Consider the following 21471-nt stretch of genomic DNA (forward strand, 5'->3'; position numbering starts at 1 on the left):
ATTTTGTGTGATCGGGGCCTGAACATGCAGGAGGGTGAAAGGAGGGCAAGGAATAGAGTGAATTGGAGCGATGTGGTATACAGGGGTTGACATGCTGTCAGTGGATTGAATCAAGGCATGTGAAGCGTCCGGGGTAAACCATGGAAAGCTGTGTAGGTATGTATATTTCCGTGTGTGGACGTGTGTATGTACATGTGTATGGATGGGGTTGGGCCATTTCTTTCGTCTGTTTCCTTGCGCTACCTCGCAAACGCGGGAGACAGCGACAAAGTATAAAAAAAAAAAAAAAAAAAAAAATATATATATAATATATATATATATATATATATATATATATATATATATATATATATATATATATATATATATATATATATATATAATGTGAATAAGAGCAAGGTTATTAGGTACAGTAGGGTTGAGGGTCAAGTCAATTGGGAGGTGAGTTTGAATGGAGAAAAACTGGAGGAAGTGAAGTGTTTTAGATATCTGGGAGTGGATCTGTCAGCGGATGGAACCATGGAAGCGGAAGTGGATCATAGGGTGGGGGAGGGGGCGAAAATTTTGGGAGCCTTGAAAAATGTGTGGAAGTCGAGAACATTATCTCGGAAAGCAAAAATGGGTATGTTTGAAGGAATAGTGGTTCCAACAATGTTGTATGGTTGTGAGGCGTGGGCTATGGATAGAGTTGTGCGCAGGAGGATGGATGTGCTGGAAATGAGATGTTTGAGGACAATGTGTGGTGTGAGGTGGTTTGATCAAGTAAGTAACGTAAGGGTAAGAGAGATGTGTGGAAATAAAAAGAGCGTGGCTGAGAGAGCAGAAGAGGGTGTTTTGAAATGGTTTGGGCACATGGAGAGAATGAGTGAGGAAAGATTGACCAAGAGGATATATGTGTCGGAGGTGGAGGGAACGAGGAGAAGAGGGAGACCAAATTGGAGGTGGAAAGATGGAGTGAAAAGGATTTTGTGTGATCGGGGCCTGAACATGCAGGAGGGTGAAAGGAGGGCAAGGAATAGAGTGAATTGGAGCGATGTGGTATACAGGGGTTGACGTGCTGTCGGTGGATTGAATCAAGGCATGTGAAGCGTCCGGGGTAAACCATGGAAAGCTGTGTAGGTGTGTGTATTTGCGTGTGTGGACGTGTGTATGTACATGTGTGTGGGGGGGGTTGGGCCGTTTCTTTCGTCTGTTTCCTTGCGCTACCTCGCAACCGCGGGAGACAGCGACGAGGTATAAAAAAAAAAAAAAAATGAATAAATAAATGTGTATATGAGTAGATGTTCCTTGCTGACACGGGAATCGGCGATCAAGTATAATGAAAAAGATATAATATCTATATACTAAATCATCATCAATTATACAACAATGAAGGAATATTCAAGAAATCTAACATTCAAAAACTCATTTCAAATAAAAAATTCAATTATACATCATCTAAACCATCATATTTCATCCACATTTCATATGAAATCTCATCCTTTCAGCATTCAAATCTCTATAATGATTTATTTATGAATGAAAGGTCACTATAGGCATAAAAGGCTTTCAATATAATTCACACTTACATGCTTTAAATCTAAACTTGTATCTATTGAACATTTATGGTAATTCACGCTCCACAGACATGTAAGTACAGGAAACATATTGTGTATTGGTTTGGATATTCTTCACATCCAAAATAATAAATAAATTAGTAAATAAAGTAGTAAAATTCAATTTCCCTGTTCAAAAACTTTATAAATTTCAAAATTTTCGAAAGATATATTATCCCTTTCACCTTCTTATTGTTCTCTTCCATAACTAAAAAATATCTGGCAAATGAGCAACTCATCCTTTTAGCTTGCTAAACTTCATTTATCAACTGAAAGCGTGGTACAATTCCTTTCTAAAATGAGTATCATCAAAGTAGTAAATCACTTTTGTTTGTCTTTTCACAAACAAAAAATTTTCAAGGCCTTTTCAAAGATTTAAGTCAAACAATGTGACATGAGGATGGTATCTTATAATATGCAAGAAATGCATCAAATAATCAAAATCACCATCCATGCTGAAACAACTGGAGTGATACTTCATCTCGAATTCCAGTAAACCTAAAGGTAGTGATACTTTTTTGTTATGCATATTGAAATAAAAATATAAGCAAGAGTGACAAAGAGGATATATGTGTCAGAGGTGGAGGGAACAAGAAGTGGGAGACCAATTGGACGTGGAAGGATGGAGTGAAAAAGATTCTGAGCAATCAAGACCTGAACATTCAAGAGGGTGAAAGGCGTGCAAGGAATAGAGTGAATAGGAATGATGTGGTACATCGAAGTCTACATGCTGTCAATGGATTGAACCAGGGCATGTGAAGCGTCCGGGGTAAACCATGGAAAGTTTAGTGGGACCTGGATGTTGAAAGGGAGCTGCAGTTTCAGTGCATTACACATGACAGATAGAGACTGAGTGTGAACAAAATGTGGCCTTTGTTGTCTTTTCCTAGTGCTACCTCATGTGGGATGGGGGTGCCATTTCATGCATGACAGGGTGGCAATGGGAATGGATGAAGGCAGCAAGTATGAATATGTACATGTGCATATATGTACTTGTAAGTGTATGTATGAGTTTGTATATGTTGAAATGTATAGGTAGGTATATGTATGTGTGTGTGTGTGTGTGTGTGTGTGTGTGTGTGTGTGTGTGTGTGTGTGTGTGTGTGTGTGTGTGTGGGCATTTATGTATATAATGTGTATGTGGGTGAGTTGGCCCATTCTTTCGTCTGTTTCCTTGAGCTACCACGCCAACATGGGAGACAGCGCCTAAGAACAATAAATAAATTAAATATTTAATTTTCATTCTTATCTATTTTGCTTTGTCGCTGTCTCCCGCATTAGCGAGGTAGCGCAAAGAAACAGAGAAAAGAACGGCCCAACCCACCCACATACACATGTATATATATATATATGCCCACACATGCACATATACATACCTATACATTTCAACGTATACATACATATACATATATACGCATGTACATACTCATACTTGCTGCCTTTATTCATTCCCGTCGCCACCCCACCACACATGAAATGGCACTCCCCCTCCCCCCATGTGAGGTAGCACTAGGATAAGACAACAAAGGCCACATTTGTTCACAGTCTCTAGCTGTCATGTGTAATGCAAAAAACTTTCCATGGTTTACCCCAGATGCTTCACATGCCCTGGATCAATCCAATGACAGCACGTCGACCCCAGTATACCACATCGTTCCAATTCACTCTATTCCTTGCACGCCTTTCACCCTCCTGTACGTTCAGGCCCCGATCGCTCAAAATCTTTTTCACTCCATCCTTCCACCTCCAATTTGGTCTACCACTTTTCCTCATTCCCTCCACCTCTGACACATATATCCCCTTTGTCAATCTTTCCTCACTCATTCTCTCCATGTGACCAAACCATTTCAATACACCCTCTTCTGCTCTCTAAACCACACTATCTTTATTACCCCACATCTCTGTTACCCTTTCATTACTTACTTGATCAAACCATCTCACACCACATATTGTCCTCAAACATTTCATTTCCAACACATCCACCCTCCTCCGCACAACCCCATCTACAGCCCACACCTTGCAACCAAATAACATGGTTGGAACCACTATTCCTTCAAACATACCCATCTTTGCTCTCCGAAATAATATTCTCGTCTTCCAATCATTCTTCAATGCTCCCAGAACCTTCGCCCCCTTCCCCACCCTGTGACTCACTTCTGCTTCCATGATTCCATCCACAGCCAAATCCACTCCCAAATATCTAAAACACTTTACTTCCTCCAGTTTTTCTCCATTCAAACTTACCTCCCAAGTGACTTGTCCCTCAACCCTACTGAATCTAATAATCTTGCTCTTATCCACATCTAGTCACCAGATTCTGCAGTTTCTCACCCAAATTATCTACCAGTGCTGTATCATCAGCAAACAACTGACTCACTTCCCAAGCCATCTCATCAAGGGTAAGTATGCAGTCTGCTGTTGAAAATATGTATATATACATATATGCGTGCATAGTGCCATTGTACAAAGGCAAAGGGGATAAGAGTGAGTGCTCAAATTACAGAGGTATAAGTTTGTTGAGCATTCCTGGTAAATCATATGGGAGGGTATTGATTGAGAGGGTGAAGGCATGTACAGAGCATCAGATTGGGGAAGAGCAGTGTGGTTTCAGAAGTGGTAGAGGATGTGTGGATCAGGTGTTTGCTTTGAAGAATGTATGTGAGAAATACTTAGAAAAGCAAATGGATTTGTATGTAGCATTTATGGATCTGGAGAAGGCATATGATAGAGTTGATAGAGATGCTCTGTGGAAGGTATCAAGAATATATGGTGTGGGAGGCAAGTTGTTAGAAGCAGTGAAAAGTTTTTATCGAGGATGTAAGGCATGTGTACGTGTAGGAAGAGAAGAAAGTGATTGGTTCTCACTGAATGTAGGTTTGCGGCAGGGGTGTGTTATGTCTCCATGGTTGTTTAATTTGTTTATGGATGGGGTTGTTAGGGAGGTGAATGCAAGAGTTTTGGAAAGAGGGGCAAGTATGAAGTCTGTTGGGGATGAGAGAGCTTGGGAAGTGAGTCAGTTGTTGTTCGCTGATGATACAGCGCTGGTGGCTGATTCATGTGAGAAACTGCAGAAGCTGGTGACTGAGTTTGGTAAAGTGTGTGAAAGAAGAAAGTTAAGAGTAAATGTGAATAAGAGCAAGGTTATTAGGTACAGTAGGGTTGAGGGTCAAGTCAATTGTGAGGTAAGTTTGAATGGAGAAAAACTGGAGGAAGTAAAGTGTTTTAGATATCTGGGAGTGGATCTGGCAGCGGATGGAACCATGGAAGCGGAAGTGAATCTTAGTGTGGGGGAGGGGGCGAAAATCCTGGGAGCCTTGAAGAATGTGTGGAAGACGAGAACATTATCTCCGAAAGCAAAAATGGGTATGTTTGAAGGAATAGTGGTTCCAACAATGTTGTACGGTTGCGAGGCGTGGGCTATGGATAGAGTTGTGTGCAGGAGGGTGGATGTGCTGGAAATGAGATGTTTGAGGACAATGTGTGGTGTGAGGTGGTTTGATCGAGTAAGTAATGTAAGGGTAAGAGAGATGTGTGGAAATAAAAAGAGCGTGGTTGAGAGAGCAGAAGAGGGTGTTTTGAAATGGTTTGGGCACATGGAGAGAATGAGTGAGGAAAGATTGACCAAGAGGATATATGTATCTGAGGTGGAGGGAATGAGGAGAAGTGGGAGACCAAATTGGAGGCGGAAAGATGGAGTGAAAAAAGATTTTGAGTGATCGGGGCCTGAACATGCAGGAGGGTGAAAGGCAGGCAAGGAATAGAGTGAATTGGATCGATGTGGTATACCGGGGTTGACGTGCTGTCAGTGGATTGAAGGGCATGTGAAGCGTCTGGGGTAAACCATGGAAAGTTGTGTGGGGCCTGGATGTGGAAAGGGAGCTGTGGTTTCGGGCATTATTGCATGACATCTAGAGACTGAGTGTGGACGAATGGGGCCTTTGTTGTCTTTTCCTAGCACTACCTCGCACACATGAGGGGGGAGGGGGATGGTATTCCATGTGTGGCGAGGTGGCGATGGGAATGAATAAAGGCAGACAGTGTGAATTGTGTGCATGGGTATATATGTATGTGTCTGTGTGTGTATATATATGTGTACATTGAGATGTATAGGTATGTATATTTGCATGTGTGGACGTGTATGTATATACATGTGTATGGGGGTGGGCTGGGCCATTTCTTTCGTCTGTTTCCTTGCGCTACCTTGCAAACGCGGGAGACAGCGACAAAGCAAAATAAAAAATAAAAAAACATACATGCTGTTTCATGTGTGGCGGGGAGGCGACAGGTATGGATGGGGACAGCAAGTATGAGTTTGTACATGTGTATATATGTATATGTATGTGCATGTTGAAATGTATAGGTATGTATATGTTAGGTATGTATATGTGGGTGTGTCAGCATTTATGTATATACATGTGTATGTGGGTGGGTTGGGCCACTCTTTCGTCTGTTTCCTTGTGCTACCTCACAAGTGATTTTCATGTGACTATGTACAAGTCAAGTGGGTGCTGGTGTTCAGCAAAATATTTTCACAAACAAAATAAAGAAGAATTCAACCATATCACGATATTGTACATATGTTAATAAATAATAACACCTTATATTTCACTTGAGGAAAAATACCATGGCACCTGTAACATACAAGACTAAAAAAACTTGTTGCAAAAGTAGCTGGATCTAAAGTATCAAACCAAAAATATCCAAGTTCAGTGAAGAAATCATAAAAAGACAACTGAAATCAGGACCGAAAACCAAATAAAAACCATTGGAAGAGAGAACACCTTAAACATTTACGGCCCAAGACTCTTCAAAACTTTGCCTGCAATTACCAGAAACACTGTGGGATGCACAGTAGAGAAGTTTAAGAGTGCCCAGGACAAGTACCTACAAAGTTTACCATACCATCCAAGCTGCAGGGATTATATAGGATTATGGGCTGCAGCTTCTAACAGCTTAGTCGATCAACAACCCATCCCAACAGCTTAGACCCAACCTCGGCAATGGGTGTAGACGACCTCTGACAACTTCACCAAGCATTCATCAAGTGTGGTTCACTTGAAATTTAACAGGAAGCAGTAATGTAGTTAAATAATTCATATACTAGGAAATGGTACAGTAAGTGAACCTAAAGTTGCTGTATAAACAGCCACATCACTCAGCGTAAGTTAGCAATATGTTAGTGTATGTACTGAAACAAATTAGATTTTCACAAGAAACATAGTTCTGATATTTTCTATCAAAATTGCTTCTACATGCACAGGATCACAAAATTCACATGATCCCATAAACTCACCTACATTAGTACCAGAGAAGACAAAAGACAAAAAGAAAGCCGTATTTGTGTGTGGGGTACTGAAACTCGGGTGCACACACTACATATAACCTGCTCAATTCACCTACCTAACTAACCAATCAAAGAAATGAATACAATGAAGTCAACAAAAAACATATCATCACACCCCACTCACCAGTACTCTCATTGACAGTGCGTCCAGAGGTCCTCAAGTATGCACATCATGGTATGGTTGACTGTGTTCCTCCTATCTTTTGGTCAACATTTCCCCATAGGATGCTGGAAAGCACAAGCATGTTACTCTACCACTAACAGACAAATAAGCAGATAAAAGTATTAGTATTACCCAGACAGTCCAAGATTATAGCAATGGTAAGCCTAAAAAGCACAATACAGAACATGTACCTCGCACCAATTGATAGCATGCCACAAGAGATGGAAAAAAAAAGAATCATAATAATGGAAAAGTATTATTTTCAAGTGTTAGAGAAGCCACGTTACAAACAGTACAGACAAATGGATAAATTCAGATTACAATTTCAAGATGTAACTAAGAAGGAATCTAGAAGGGAGGGGGAGAGGGGATGAAAAGGTTCCACAGAATCGTGGAATCCTTTCCATTCTCACTGTGGGTTTTACCATATAAGATGATCTGGCAAAGGTCCTACAGCTGATCCTAAGCTTACTTCATTTCTTTCTTCATCATGCAAGATGATCATCAAATAATATCTTTGCTGTCCGGTACAAAATGCCAGAGAAGACTGAACAGTTTTTTGAAGGATTTACGATAAAAAAGTTGAGGGGAAAAAATAATTCATGTACTACAGCATGCCTCCAGCAAACTGAAGAAAATACCAAGTTTTAAAGATAGATATCATATGCTTTCCAGTATATACTATTTGTAATCCAACTAGCGTAGATGAAACAGTAAACTTTTCAGGAATTAACCAACCACTAATGTGTCTCAAATCTTTGATTTCCTGAAGAAGCGTGAGATCATATCAAGATTTTTTCATTTCGATTACAACCCCCTGTGCCTCAGAATCTGAAAACCCAAGCACTCTCCCTGTAATCTAGCCCCCATACTCCTCAGATACACAACTTGACATAAAATCTACCATCTAAAGCAGAAAATCTTTTCTTAGATCAGGCATTATATCTGTTTCCATGAGTATCATTTTAATACCTTCCACAGATAGCAGTCCAGAGGCACTGCAAAGTGTCATCATGGCTCGGGTGAAGGCGGTCGGAGCATCAGGTTAGGTTTCGACAATATGTATGACCAGAATGTAAAAAATACAAAGGTGTGAAGACGAATACCACTTCACAACTGTCTGTAATCTTAAATACCACAATGTCTCAATGTTCTGAGATAGTCAGTATGCTTAATAAACTAAATAGAAAACAAAAATCACTACATAATAACAAGCTGACAGACTACAATAAAATACTTTGTATATACAGCAATGCAAAAGTAGAAAAAAAAATGTATTCATACAAGGAGTACTATCAATCTGGAATCCAAAGATAGTAAAGGGATTATCTAGACTACACAAGATCATTATAAACCTGGACTGCCGACATAGAGAAATAACGACAAAATTCTATATAGGTATTGTAATCACAACACCACAATACTTTAATAAGACATAGTAAAGCTAGACGTGGAAATTTAAATATATCCACCTCATGCTCGTCCCTAATAGCTGCCTTAAACTTGAGAAAATAACGACGTAAACAACCTGGGGCAAACTTAAAGATAATAAAGGATCAATACATTTAAAATTTAAACGAATGGCTTAAGATCAACACATCTCTGTCTACACGTGAAGAGATCTTCTTAAGAGTATAAATGATATGGATGTGCAAAGACGGCGAAGCAAGGGAAGCAACGGCAATGATCACACCAAAAAAAAAAAAAAAAGGCGGGATGAGATCAGATGAACCTGGTAATAACCAGGCAGTTGGGGGTAATGGGGGTAAAAGAGAGACAACCATTAACGCCAGACGTAACCATTAACCTCACCGTCCATCACATTCCCTTGTTCTGGCGTATCAAATCAAATTATAGTATATATTTTTTGAAAAATTATTTGATCATGAGTGATGAGCGTGAATTTCGAGGCAAAAGTAACGCTATCCATCAGTAGGTCCTACCTTGGGACGGACAACAATGCTAACATACGCATTCCGTAATGGAGGTTCTAAATTCTAATGCTAATGGTGCGTTTAGGATCAGCAACAAGTCTCTTATACCAGTTTCAGATACGAGAATAGAACAAAAAATATATCATAATATTTAATTAATGTTTACATGCAAAATAATGTGTGGGAATTTGCGTAAAACTAACAGCTGTTGTTAGCGGTCCTTTCACTATTACATGACTCGGATCTGGTGACGAGACGCCATATTGGATGCTTGTAAACAGCGCTTGTCCGATTACGATCTCAAGTTGTTATTGTTCGATTGCATAAGACTTTGCCAAAATGATAAGAATTTGCAGCATTACCCAAATTTTTTTTATTTTATTTAAGCCAATGAAAAATTGAAAACATCTTTCAAGTATGATATTCGTATCTGCTCTAAAAGTTCAATATCAATACAGCGATAACGAACTTCACCACTTTCCCACATTAAATGTACATAAATTCCGTCTCTGTTTTCTAAAGATGAATATAACCCAGATTCATTGACTTATGGCATTTGTATGATAGTAGAAAAATCTATAATCATGGCATTAATCTATAAGTTAATAATAATTCCACCAAAAATTAATATGTTAATTTAGTCCACTTAGGACTAGCGGCTAATTTGTCACACGGGATGGGAGTTCTTCTGTGCGACTCCATATTTTAAACTTTCCCCGCAATCAGAGAGCTTTTCAAACTTTTATATACTGTCAGTATTCACGGCTTCATCACTTACTAAGTCGGGCATACTTATAGATATGAGAGATGAGTGAGTGAGAGTTTATTTTGGCGAAAAATACATTCGTCTTCCGGCGCAATGGCACGTGAAATACAATCCCGTGCATTTATTTTAATGACTTCTTCATTACACATTCAAGCCAATGGATGACATTGTTCTAATAATGCAGTTGGACTAGATTCAAATTACAGTGATTCCATAATGATTATAATGGAGTAATTAAGGTTTGAGAACGGTATAATAGTAGATTCTAAAGAGATGAATTACAGGATCGGCGTATGATATTCTTATGGAGATGTAGATAGTGTTCAAAATTCAGATATTATGACTATAATTTTTCTTATGGTTGACCGATAAGATACGAGAAAAATAGTTGTGCCATTTCTTGGCGATTTTTTTAAATGTATCACTGTAGTATTACATTTTCTCAAGATACATTTCTCTGGTGTGTATCTGTCGTGAAATGAATTTATTCGGGATAAAGCAATTTATCACAATTTATACACATCCACCTAAGAGTTTATAACACTACATTACATATGGGCCGCCCTGTATCACCAATGACACACACACACACACACACACACACGCAACACACACACACACACTATCTACCATTGACTACATCTTCCTCTTTTTCTTTTTCTTTTATTTTTTACAATAGTTGAGATGGCACGAGTTGTTATGAATGCCCTAATCAAGGCCATGTCATTAACTCTCTCTCTCTCTCTCTCTCTCTCTCTCTCTCTCTCTCTCTCTCTCTCTCTCTCTCTCTCTCTCTCTCTCTCTCTCTCTCTCTCTCTCTCTCTCTCTCTCTCTCTATCTATCTATCTATCAATCTATCTATATATCTATTTGTTTATCTCCACCTATATATATATATATATATATATATATATATATATATATATATATATATATATATATATATACGGGAAAGGATCACAATTTTGCGCGTGATCAAGTGTATTCCTATGAGTCTATGGGGAAAATGAAACACGATAAGTTCCCAAGTGCACTTTCGTGTAATAATCACATCATCAGGGGAGATGCAAGAAAGAATTATAAGTGAGCTGGTATACAACGAAGAGACGTAGCTACGACGCCATTTGGTAAACACGTCTTGGACAATCACATGTTTACCAAATGGCGTCTTAGCTACGTCTCTTCGTTGTATATCAACTGACTGTTATATTTCTCTCTTGTGTCTCCCCTGATGATGTGATTATTACACGAAAGTGCACTTGGGAACTTATCGTGTTTCATTTTCTCGGTGGACTCATAGGAATATATATATATATATATATATATATATATATATATATATATATATATATATATATATATATATATATATATATATGCTAGCCTTAGCAGGTTTCTAGTTTATTGACCAGCCACTAGGGGAGGATGAACAGCTGGGTGGGCTGAGAACGAACCGTCGTGACCAAAATTCGAACCCATGCCGGCTCATGAGTATTCTAATATACCATACTAGTTCTTTTTTTTAATTGAAGCTTTTACATTTTTTTTTTCTTTTTTAGGGAAATCTAATACTGCATTGAGCAGCTTCCTTTATCTAGTACAATACCATGATTCCCTAAAGCCATTTTAGCAGTAATGTTGCGCATACTTACTGGTAACTTTTCACTCCCAGAAATTCATTCTGCGCAGGTCCTGCAGCGCCACGGACACTGGCCACGTCCACTGGGCGGGCGGGAACCATAGGTTATACGAGGTATGGTGATGCTGTGCGTTCGTTTGTGCGAGATGACTGCAAGGGCATTTAAGAAGTGTTCATTGTCTTCAGTATGAGAGCTGCATCTCGTGTATGATTTGGTCCTGTGTTAAGGTGACATATGCTCCCTGCTACCGCACGAAGCGCAGATTTTGCCTGTGGCGCGTGTATGGTAATGATTCAAATGTCTTACACTGTCGTAAAGATTGACATATCCTGCCAGCCAGTAGACCTCCAAGGATGATAATAGTTAAGACTTGAAACCTTGAAGCGTTCTTATACCATCTATATTCTTTAAGTTAATTATAATTAATGCATAAAAAATTAGTTATTTTTTCCACATGTTCTTCGTTTTTCGCATTAGCACCAAGATCAAACTTGAAATGAGCCTTGATTTTTTGTTTTTCATCCATTCTCTAGCTATCATGTGTGATGTGCCAAGACAACAGACCTCTAGCCACAACCAGTCTCCAAAGACATTTCCGTGGTTCTTCCTGCCATGTTTTAGTCCACCGACAGCACGTCGCCCCTAGTATACCACATCATTCCAATTCACTCCGTCCCGTGCACGCCTTACACTCTCCTGCATGTTCAGCCCACCCCGAGCATTCAAAACCTTTTTTTTTCCACTCCATCCTTTCCATCTCCAGTTAGGTCTGCCGCTTCTCCTTGTCCCATCAGCATCTGACACACGTACTCCTTCCTCAATCTCTCCTCAATCGCTCACTCCATATGTGGTTCGAGCCATTTCAGCAAACCTTCTCGAACCATTTCAGCCTCTCTCTCTCTCTCTCTCTCTCTCTCTCTCTCTCTCTCTCTCTCTCTCTCTCTCTCTCTCTCTCTCTCTCACCCCCAATACTTCTCACCCGCCCAACCCAACTCACAAGACACATTGTGCTCAAAACATTTGATTCCTAACACATTCACCTTCTCCCGTACATTCTCACCCACCCAGAGCCCATGCCTCGCATCCATACACCATCCATCGCTGGGCCCACAGTGCCTTCAAGTATGCCCACCTTTGTCTTCCACCAATCTCTCCACACATTCCTTAGAACCTTCGTCCCCTTACCCACCTTGTAACTCACTTCAGCATCTATGGTCTTATTAACTTTATATCTTTATCTTTTATAGTACATTTTTATCTTTTATAGTATATCTTTATCTTTTATGTCAATATGTTACAAAAAAAGCCTCCTTTCTCCGTAATGTAAATGGATTCGGGACATGAGTTGTCTTCAGATTTAAATATTAATACACAAAATCATTTAAAATATTTGCTATGGCTTCGATGTGTAAAACAAAGCCACAGTTTTCCTTAATAACGCACAAATTGATTGGGTAATGACTGATTACCTCCAACATAACTATAAAACTCCTTAGAGTTTGTTTTGCTATTTTCAGCAGTACTCGCTCTATACTGATGTTTACTTTGACGTATAAGTCTCTATAAGTTCTTCTACGCAAAAAGTTACATAATTCATCATCATGTTGGTTATTGGTCTTTGAGTTTTCTATGTGCGCTACTTTCTAAGACAACAAGCGCCTCTTCATGTCACTGCCCACCACATCGGCATCGTATTTGAATAAAATACCGCTTACTACGCATTTGCACAAATGTTGTTCCCTCCACTGCTTTGAAAGTTTTACTGAAGCTTTTTCCAAGCTGCGTCCATCTCGTTTTCATTAACGACATCATCCCAGATATAGACAAAGATCACAAAGATATCATTACTATATTCATTTGCTAGTTATAACACGAACAAGGTATTTCTTTCATTTCTATTGACTACGAGCAATTCAAATGAGTTTGTAAAAGTCAATGGATCTGTCGCTTCTTTGCTTAGGTGGTCACGTTTTCTGTGGCTACCGAGTGCAGGCGCTGGTACCTGCGTCTCATGAGTGGGAAGCACAATTTCCATGGCTAACTAAAGTTAACTGGATTATTTCCAATTCCTCAGGAAAAATAAAAGAAATGAAACGTAAGAATAGTCTTGGCCTGACCTTACAGCCCATCCCTTTGTGACCTTATTTGTTATGTCAGGCCTGTCTGTTCGCTAGATAGTAAAAATCAAAAAATTTAATTTTGAATGAAACGAGTTCTGCATTATTGCATATCCCATTTGGATGAAATAGTATATCACACTTGAGGTATACATTTTTTAAACGGAACTGGCTAAGTTCTTTTTTAAGAAATCGGTTCGCATCATCGCGTTTAAGGGTCCTGAAAGAATCTATCCTTGGTGCTTTTAACGGGAAAAAAGTGACTAGAGAAGTGTAAAAAATGTACAACTGTAACTTCAGTAATGTTGAGACCTGCCTCTGCTGGCGTGTTGTGGTTAGCGTAAGCACCGCAGCGCTGCTGGCTTAACCGGAGAAGGGGCAAGTTAGCCTAGCTTGACGTACCGGGATGATCCCGGCCCGGCCCCTCGCTGCCACCAGCCAGTCGTCCCCCAACCACCGCTCCAACACCACTACTTGGGAAGGGACTTCCCTCCCCCGTGGCTCTCACTCGCTCTTGCTTTGCTCCGAGGCGACGGCAAAGCTCTCAGCTGGACCCAAGTCGGGCCCACAGGTATTTATGGGCGAACTTGAAGCCCCCAAAACACCTAGCGATCACTTCGTTCGACAGGATGGGTCGAGGAGGAGGTCGAGGAGGAGGAGGAGGTCGGTTGGCCTTCGTGGTGGCGATGGTGGTGATGACAGAGATGACGTGGGGTCTCGGGGACGTGCACACGTCCGTGGCCACCGTAGCTCAGCTGGTGGAGGCTGAGCACGCCGTCATCTTCGCTCTCAAGGACTACGTGAGGAAGGAAGAGTCCAGACTGGAGACTATTAAGAGGTAAGGTCCTCCAACCCATCCCTTCCTCCATAGTCCTCATACCATGTAGCCCCCCACCACAATATGCATTGCACGATACAACACTTACACACACATTTAACCAAGCCTTAGAGCACCTCCACAGCTCACTCTTTCTCTATTGACACAGCACCACCACAGCTCACTCTTTCTCTACTGACACAGCACCACCACAGCTCACTCTTTCTCTATTGACACAGCACCACCACAGCTCACTCTTTCTCTATGGACACAGCTCCACCACAGTTCACTCTTTCTCTACTGACACAGCACCACCACAGCTCACTCTTTCTCTACTGACACAGCACCACCACAGCTCACTCTATTGACACAGCACCGTATAGCTCCAAACTCCTCCTTTCTAACACAGATGGCACCACACAACCCCCACATCTCTGGCTACCCAAGTTTTAAAACGCCAGCCAGCGTTTTGATTGCGATGGACGTCCATCGTACACTCTGCATCCTCTTCTGCGCCATCGTACACTCTGTATCCTCTTCTGCGCCATCGTACACAGGTTCAAGAAGAACGTACAATGAAAGCGCAGCATTTTATTACCACTACCATCAAAATCATGATCATTATTTAGAGTCTTTCCTCTGTCACTCTTTCTAAATTTCAAAAGGAAACAATCCAATTATAATCTAATAGTAGAATGTCTCAATACCAGCGAAAATGGAGTACAAAGAGCGCCTCTTTTTTATATCAATCTACTGGCGACCTAAATTTGTTTAAATAGAATGAATGATACGACATTATAGATAATGAATGATACGACATTATAGATAATGAATGATACCACATTATAGATAATGAATGATATACGCAAATGCATCCCCCTACCGCCCAGGATAAAAAGTGAACCGTAAATTTTCCTATGCGTCGTATGTATGGCAAAGGCGATAGACGATATATTGCAACGTTGGGGCAAAAGTTCACAAAATGTGGCCATATCTTCGACGATTTTTATTAGACTAGTCAAGCAATGAGGATAATTCTCCTCCAGAAGTAAGAATGAATGAATGAATCGATATGAAAAATACACACACACGCACACAAACCCATGCGGTGCAGTGATTGTCCCGGGTTCGAATCCTACAGAGGGAACATGGTTGTCAGACGAAAGAATACGAACCACAACTGTTGTACAGTAGGGGAAAGGTGGAGAACACGACGGTACGACACCCTTGAGCACGACGGTACGACACTTGAGCACGACGATGCGACCCTTGAGCACGATGATACGATCCTTGAGCACGACGGTACGATACTTGAGCACGACGATATGACCCTTGAGTACGACGGTACGACCCTTGAGCACGACGGTACGACCCTTGAGCACGACGGTACAACACCCTTGAGCACGACGGTACGACCCTTCAGCACGACGATACAACCCTTGAGCACGACGTTACGACCCTTGAGCACGACGGTACGACCCCTGAGCACGACGGTACGACAACCTTAGGCATGACGTTACGATCCTTGAGCACGACAGTATGACCCTTGAGCACGACGGCACGACCCTTAAGCACGACGTTACGATCCTTGAGCACGACATATGACCCTTGAGCACGACGGCACGACCCTTAAACACGACGTTACGACCCTTGAGCACGACGGTACGACCCTTAAGCACGACAGTACGACAACCTTGAGCACGACGGTACGACCCTTGAGCACGACGGTACGACCCTTGAGCACGACGTTACGACCCTTGAGCACGACGATACGACACCCTTGAGCACGACGGTACGACCCTTGAGCACGACGGTACGACCCTTGAGCACGACGATACGACACCCTTGAGCACGACGGTACGACCCTTGAGCACGACGGTACGACAACCTTAGGCATGACGTTACGATCCTTGAGCACGACGGTTTGACACCTTGAGCACGACGGTACGAGCCTTGAGCACGACGGTACGACCCTTGAGCACGACGGTACGACCCTTGAGCACGACGGTACGACACCTTGAGCACGACGGTACGACACCTTGAGCACGACGTTACGACCCTTGAACACGACGGTACGACCCTTGAGCACGACGGTACGGCCCGTGAGCACGACGGTACGGCCCTTGAGCATGACGTTACGATCCTTGAGCACGACGGTTCGACACCCTTGAGCACGACGGTACGACCCTTGAGCACGACGGTACGGCCCGTGAGCACGACGGTACGACCCTTGAGCGCGACGGTACGGCCCGTGAGCACGACGGTGCGACCCTTGAGCACGACGGTACGACCCTTGAGCACGACGGTACGACCCTTGAGCTCGACGGTACGGCCCGTGAGCACGACGTTACGATCCTTGAGCACGACGGTACGACCCTTGAGCACGACGGTAGGACCCTTGAGCACGACGGTACGGCCCGTGAGCACGACGGTACGACCCTTGAGCGCGACGGTACGGCCCGTGAGCACGACAGTGCGACCCTTGAGCACGACGGTACGACCCTTGAGCGCGACGATACGACCCTTGAGCACGACGGTACGACCCTTAAGCACGACGGTACGACAAACTTAAGCACGACGGTACGACCCTTGAGCACGACGGTACGACAAACTTAAGCACGACGGTACGACCCTTAAGCACGCCGGTACGACAAACTTAAGCACGACGGTACGACCCTTGAGCACGACGGTACGACCCTTGAGCACGACGGTACGACCCTTGAGCACAACGGTACGACCCTTGAGCACGACGGTGCAACCCTTGAGCACGACGGTACGACCCTTGAGCACGACGGTACGACAGCCTTAAGCACGACGGTACGACCCTTGAGCACGATGGTACGACAACCTTAAGCACGACGGTACGACACCTTAAGCACGACGATACGACCCTTGAGCACGACGGTACGACCCTTGAGCACGACGGTACGACCCTTGAGCACGACGGTACGACAGCCTTAAGCACGACGGTACGACCCTTGAGCACGACGGTACGACAACCTTAAGCACGACCGTACGACACCTTAAGCACGACGATACGACCCTCGAGCACGACGGTACGACCCTTGAGCACGACGGTACGACCCTTGAGCACGACGGTACGACCCTTGAGCACGACGATACGACCCTTGAGCACGGCGGTAAGACCCTTTAGCACGACGGTACGACCCTTGAGCACGACGGTACGACCCTTGAGCACGACGGTAAGACCCTTAAGCACGACCTTTGAGCACGATGGGTGCGATGCCAGGACATGGTGGATGTGGATATGGTGGATGACAGTCGGATAGACACGGTGGACGACAGTCGGAGAGACATGGTGGATGTGGACATGGTGGATGATAGTCCGAGAGACATGGTGGATGTCAAACCTAACACTAAAGGTACCGGGTGGATGACACCTCGAAGCGGCTGGGTGATAAGACTGGATGAAAGAACCTAAAACCCAACCTTCGCTTGTGCTGACGGATGATGACGACGGATGTGTGTGTGTGTGTGTGTGTGTGTGTGTGTGTTGTGTGTGTGTGTGTACAGAGGCGGGCCTGGCAGCACGCCACTTTAACGGTCGACAACGTTATTATGGAAATTACCCATGACCGGAGGGGGGAGGGGGGCGACGTGAGTCAGCGAGTTGTTGAACTCGCTGACGTGGCTGACGTCAGCAACGGTCGGGGGGCGCACATCCCCCCCATTTCCGTATACTTGATCGCCGTTTTCCGCGTCAGCGACGTAGCGCCAGGACACAGACGAAGAACGGCACACACACACACACACACACACACACACACACACACACACACACATATATATATATATATATATATATATATATATATATATATATATATATATATATATATATACAGAGTATCAGATTGGGGAAGAGCAGTGTGGTTTCAGAAGTGGTAGAGGATGTGTGGATCAGGTGTTTGCTTTGAAGAATGTATGTGAGAAATACTTAGAAAAGCAAATGGATTTGTATGTAGCATTTATGGATCTGGAGAAGGCATATGATAGAGTTGAAAGAGATGCTCTGTGGAAGGTATCAAGAATATATGGTGTGGGAGGAAAGTTGTTAGAAGCAGTGAAAAGTTTTTATCGAGGATGTAAGGCATGTGTACGTGTAGGAAGAGAGGAAAGTGATTGGTTCTCAGTGAATGTAGGTTTGCGGCAGGGGTGTGTGATGTCTCCATGGTTGTTTAATTTATTTATGGATGGGGTTGTTAGGGAGGTAAATGCAAGAGTTTTGGAAAGAGGGGCAAGTATGAAGTCTGTTGGGGATGAGAGAGCTTGGGAAGTGAGTCAGTTGTTGTTCGCTGATGATACAGCGCTGGTGGCTGATTCATGTGAGAAACTGCAGAAGCTGGTGACTGAGTTTGGAAAAGTGTGTGGAAGAAGAAAGTTAAGAGTAAATGTGAATAAGAGCAAGGTTATTAGGTACAGTAGGGTTGAGGGTCAAGTCAATTGGGAGGTGAGTTTGAATGGAGAAAAACTGGAGGAAGTGAAGTGTTTTAGATATCTGGGAGTGGATCTGGCAGCGGATGGAACCATGGAAGCGGAAGTGGATCATAGGGTGGGGGAGGGGGCGAAAATCCTGGGGGTCTTGAAAAATGTGTGGAATTCGAGAACATTATCTCGGAAAGCAAAAATGGGCATGTTTGAAGGAATAGTGGTTCCAACAATGTTGTATGGTTGCGAGGCGTGGGCTATGGATAGAGTTGTGCGCAGGAGGATGGATGTGCTGGAAATGAGATGTTTGAGGACAATGTGTGGTGTGAGGTGGTTTGATCGAGCGAGTAACGTAAGGGTAAGAGAGATGTGTGGAAATAAAAAGAGCGTGGTTGAGAGAGCAGAAGAGGGTGTTTTGAAGTGGTTTGGGCACATGGAGAGGATGAGTGAGGAAAGATTGACCAAGAGGATATATGTGTCGGAGGTGGAGGGAACAAGGAGAAGAGGGAGACCAAATTGGAGGTGGAAAGATGGAGTGAAAAAGATTTTGTGTGATCGGGGCCTGAACATGCAGGAGGGTGAAAGGAGGGCAAGGAATAGAGTGAATTGGAGCGATGTGGTATACCGGGGTTGACGTGCTGTCAGTGGATTGAATCAAGGCATGTGAAGCGTCTGGGGTAAACCATGGAAAGCTGTGTAGGTATGTATATTTGCGTGTGTGGACGTATGTATATACATGTGTATGGGGGGGGGGGGGTTGGGCCATTTCTTTCGTCTGTTTCCTTGCGCTACCTCGCAAACGCGGGAGACAGCGACAAAGTATAATAAATAAATAAATATATATATATATATATATATATATATATATATATATATATATATATATATATATATATATATATATATATGGAGAAAAGCTGGAGGAAGTAAAGTGTTTTAGATATCTGGGAGTGGATCTGGCAGCGGATGGAACCATGGAAGCGGAAGTGGATCATAGGGTGGGGGAGGGGGCGAAAATCCTGGGAGCCTTGAAGAATGAGTGGAAGTCGAGAACATTATCTCGGAAAGCAAAAATGGGTATGTTTGAAGGAATAGTGGTTCCAACAATGTTGTATGGTTGCGAGGCGTGGGCTATGGATAGAGGTGTGCGCAGGAGGGTGGATGTGCTGGAAATGAGATGTTTGAGGACAATGTGTGGTGTGAGGTGGTTTGATCGAGTAAGTAATGTAAGGGTAAGAGAGATGTGTGGAAATAAAAAGAGCGTGGTTGAAAGAGCAGAAGAGGGTGTAATGAAATGGTTTGGGCGCATGGAGAGAATGAGTGAGGAAAGATTGACCAAGAGGATATATGTGTCGGAGGTGGAGGGAACGAGGAGAAGTGGGAGACCAAATTGGAGGTGGAAAGATGGAGTGAAAAAGATTTTGAGTGATCGGGGCCTGAACATGCAGGAGGGTGAAAGGCGGGCAAGGAATAGAGTGAATTGGATCGATGTGATATACCGGGGTTGACGTGCTGTCAGTGGATTGAATCAGGGCATGTGAAGCGTCTGGGGTAAACCATGGAAAGTTGTGTGGGCCCTGGATGTGGAAAGGGAGCTGTGGTTTCGAGCATTATTGCATGACAGCCAAAGACTGAGTGTGAACGAATGGGGCCTTTGTTGTCTTTTCCTAGCGCTACCTCGCACACATGAGGGGGGAGGGGGATGGTATTCCAAGTGTGGCGAGGTGGCGATGGGAATGAATAAAGGCAGACAGTGTGAATTGTGTGCATGGGTATATAGGTATGTGTCTGTGTGTGTATATATATATATATATGTGTACATTGAGATGTATAGGTATGTATATTTGCGTGTGTGGACGTGTATGTATATACATGTGTATGGGGCCATTTCTTTCGTCTGTTTCCTTGCGCTACCTCGCAAATGCGGGAGACAGCGACAAAGCAAAATAAAAAAAAAAAAAATATATATATATATATATATATATATATATATATATATATATATATATATATATATATAATATTCATGAAACTAAAAATGGAAATAAGTACATTTTCCTTCTATATTCATTCAGTGTTTGTGTTTCAACATTTTCAAAAGAAATTCTCTTCGCTTATTTACATTAGCTTGACTGGATTAACTTGGGTCGTCGAAGGTATGACCTCACACTGTCAATTTTACCTCAACTTTGACATACACCCGGCTATCGCACATTGTTGTAGAGTGTGCGAGTGGCAAGAGCTGATATATATCCGGCTATCGCACATTGTTGTAGAGTGTGCGAGTGGCAAGCACTGATATATATCCGGCTATCGCACATTGTTGTAGAGTGTGCGAGTGGCAAGCGCTGATATATATCCGGCTATCGCACATTGTTGTAGAGTGTGCGAGTGGCAAGCGCTGATATATAACCGGCTGTCACACGTATGTAGCGTGTGCGATTGGCAAGCGCTGATATATATCCGGCTATCGCACATATCCGGCTGTCGCACACGGTTGTAGTGTGTGCGAGTGGCAAGCGCGAGTGTAGAACGTACCGTCATATGTGGGAGGACACCATGAAATTAAAGAAAATGAAATGATAAAGTGATAAGGGAGTAGTAATGAAATTAAAGAAAATGAAATAATAAAGTAATAAGGGAGTA

At 42.8% G+C, this 21471-nt stretch overlaps 2 protein-coding genes across 10 annotated transcripts in view; one reads left to right on the top strand and one right to left on the bottom strand.

Annotated features, from left to right (window-relative positions):
• The window catches only part of LOC139761666 (uncharacterized), an 84321-nt gene extending 75058 nt beyond the window's left edge, over nucleotides 1-9263 (bottom strand). The window contains exons 1-2 of one of the 9 annotated variants that reach the window (XM_071685983.1): nucleotides 9240-9263; nucleotides 7064-7167 (exon numbers count right to left, since the gene is read on the bottom strand). The gene's annotated coding sequence lies outside the window, so the exon portion shown is untranslated. The other 8 variants (XM_071685988.1, XM_071685981.1, XM_071685987.1 and 5 more) reach the window with 8 other exon arrangements.
• Nucleotides 9264-13819: 4556 nt separating this feature from the next.
• Nucleotides 13820-21471, top strand: part of LOC139761667 (prolyl 4-hydroxylase subunit alpha-1-like) — a 60833-nt gene continuing 53181 nt past the window's right edge. The window contains exon 1 of the mRNA XM_071685991.1: nucleotides 13820-14397. Coding sequence (XP_071542092.1) covers nucleotides 14189-14397 — 209 coding nt within the window. The 5' untranslated portion in view covers nucleotides 13820-14188. The remainder of the gene's footprint in view (nucleotides 14398-21471) is intronic.

This window comes from Panulirus ornatus, chromosome 41 (assembly GCF_036320965.1).
Source record: "Panulirus ornatus isolate Po-2019 chromosome 41, ASM3632096v1, whole genome shotgun sequence".
NCBI classification, from domain to species: Eukaryota; Metazoa; Arthropoda; class Malacostraca; order Decapoda; family Palinuridae; genus Panulirus; species Panulirus ornatus.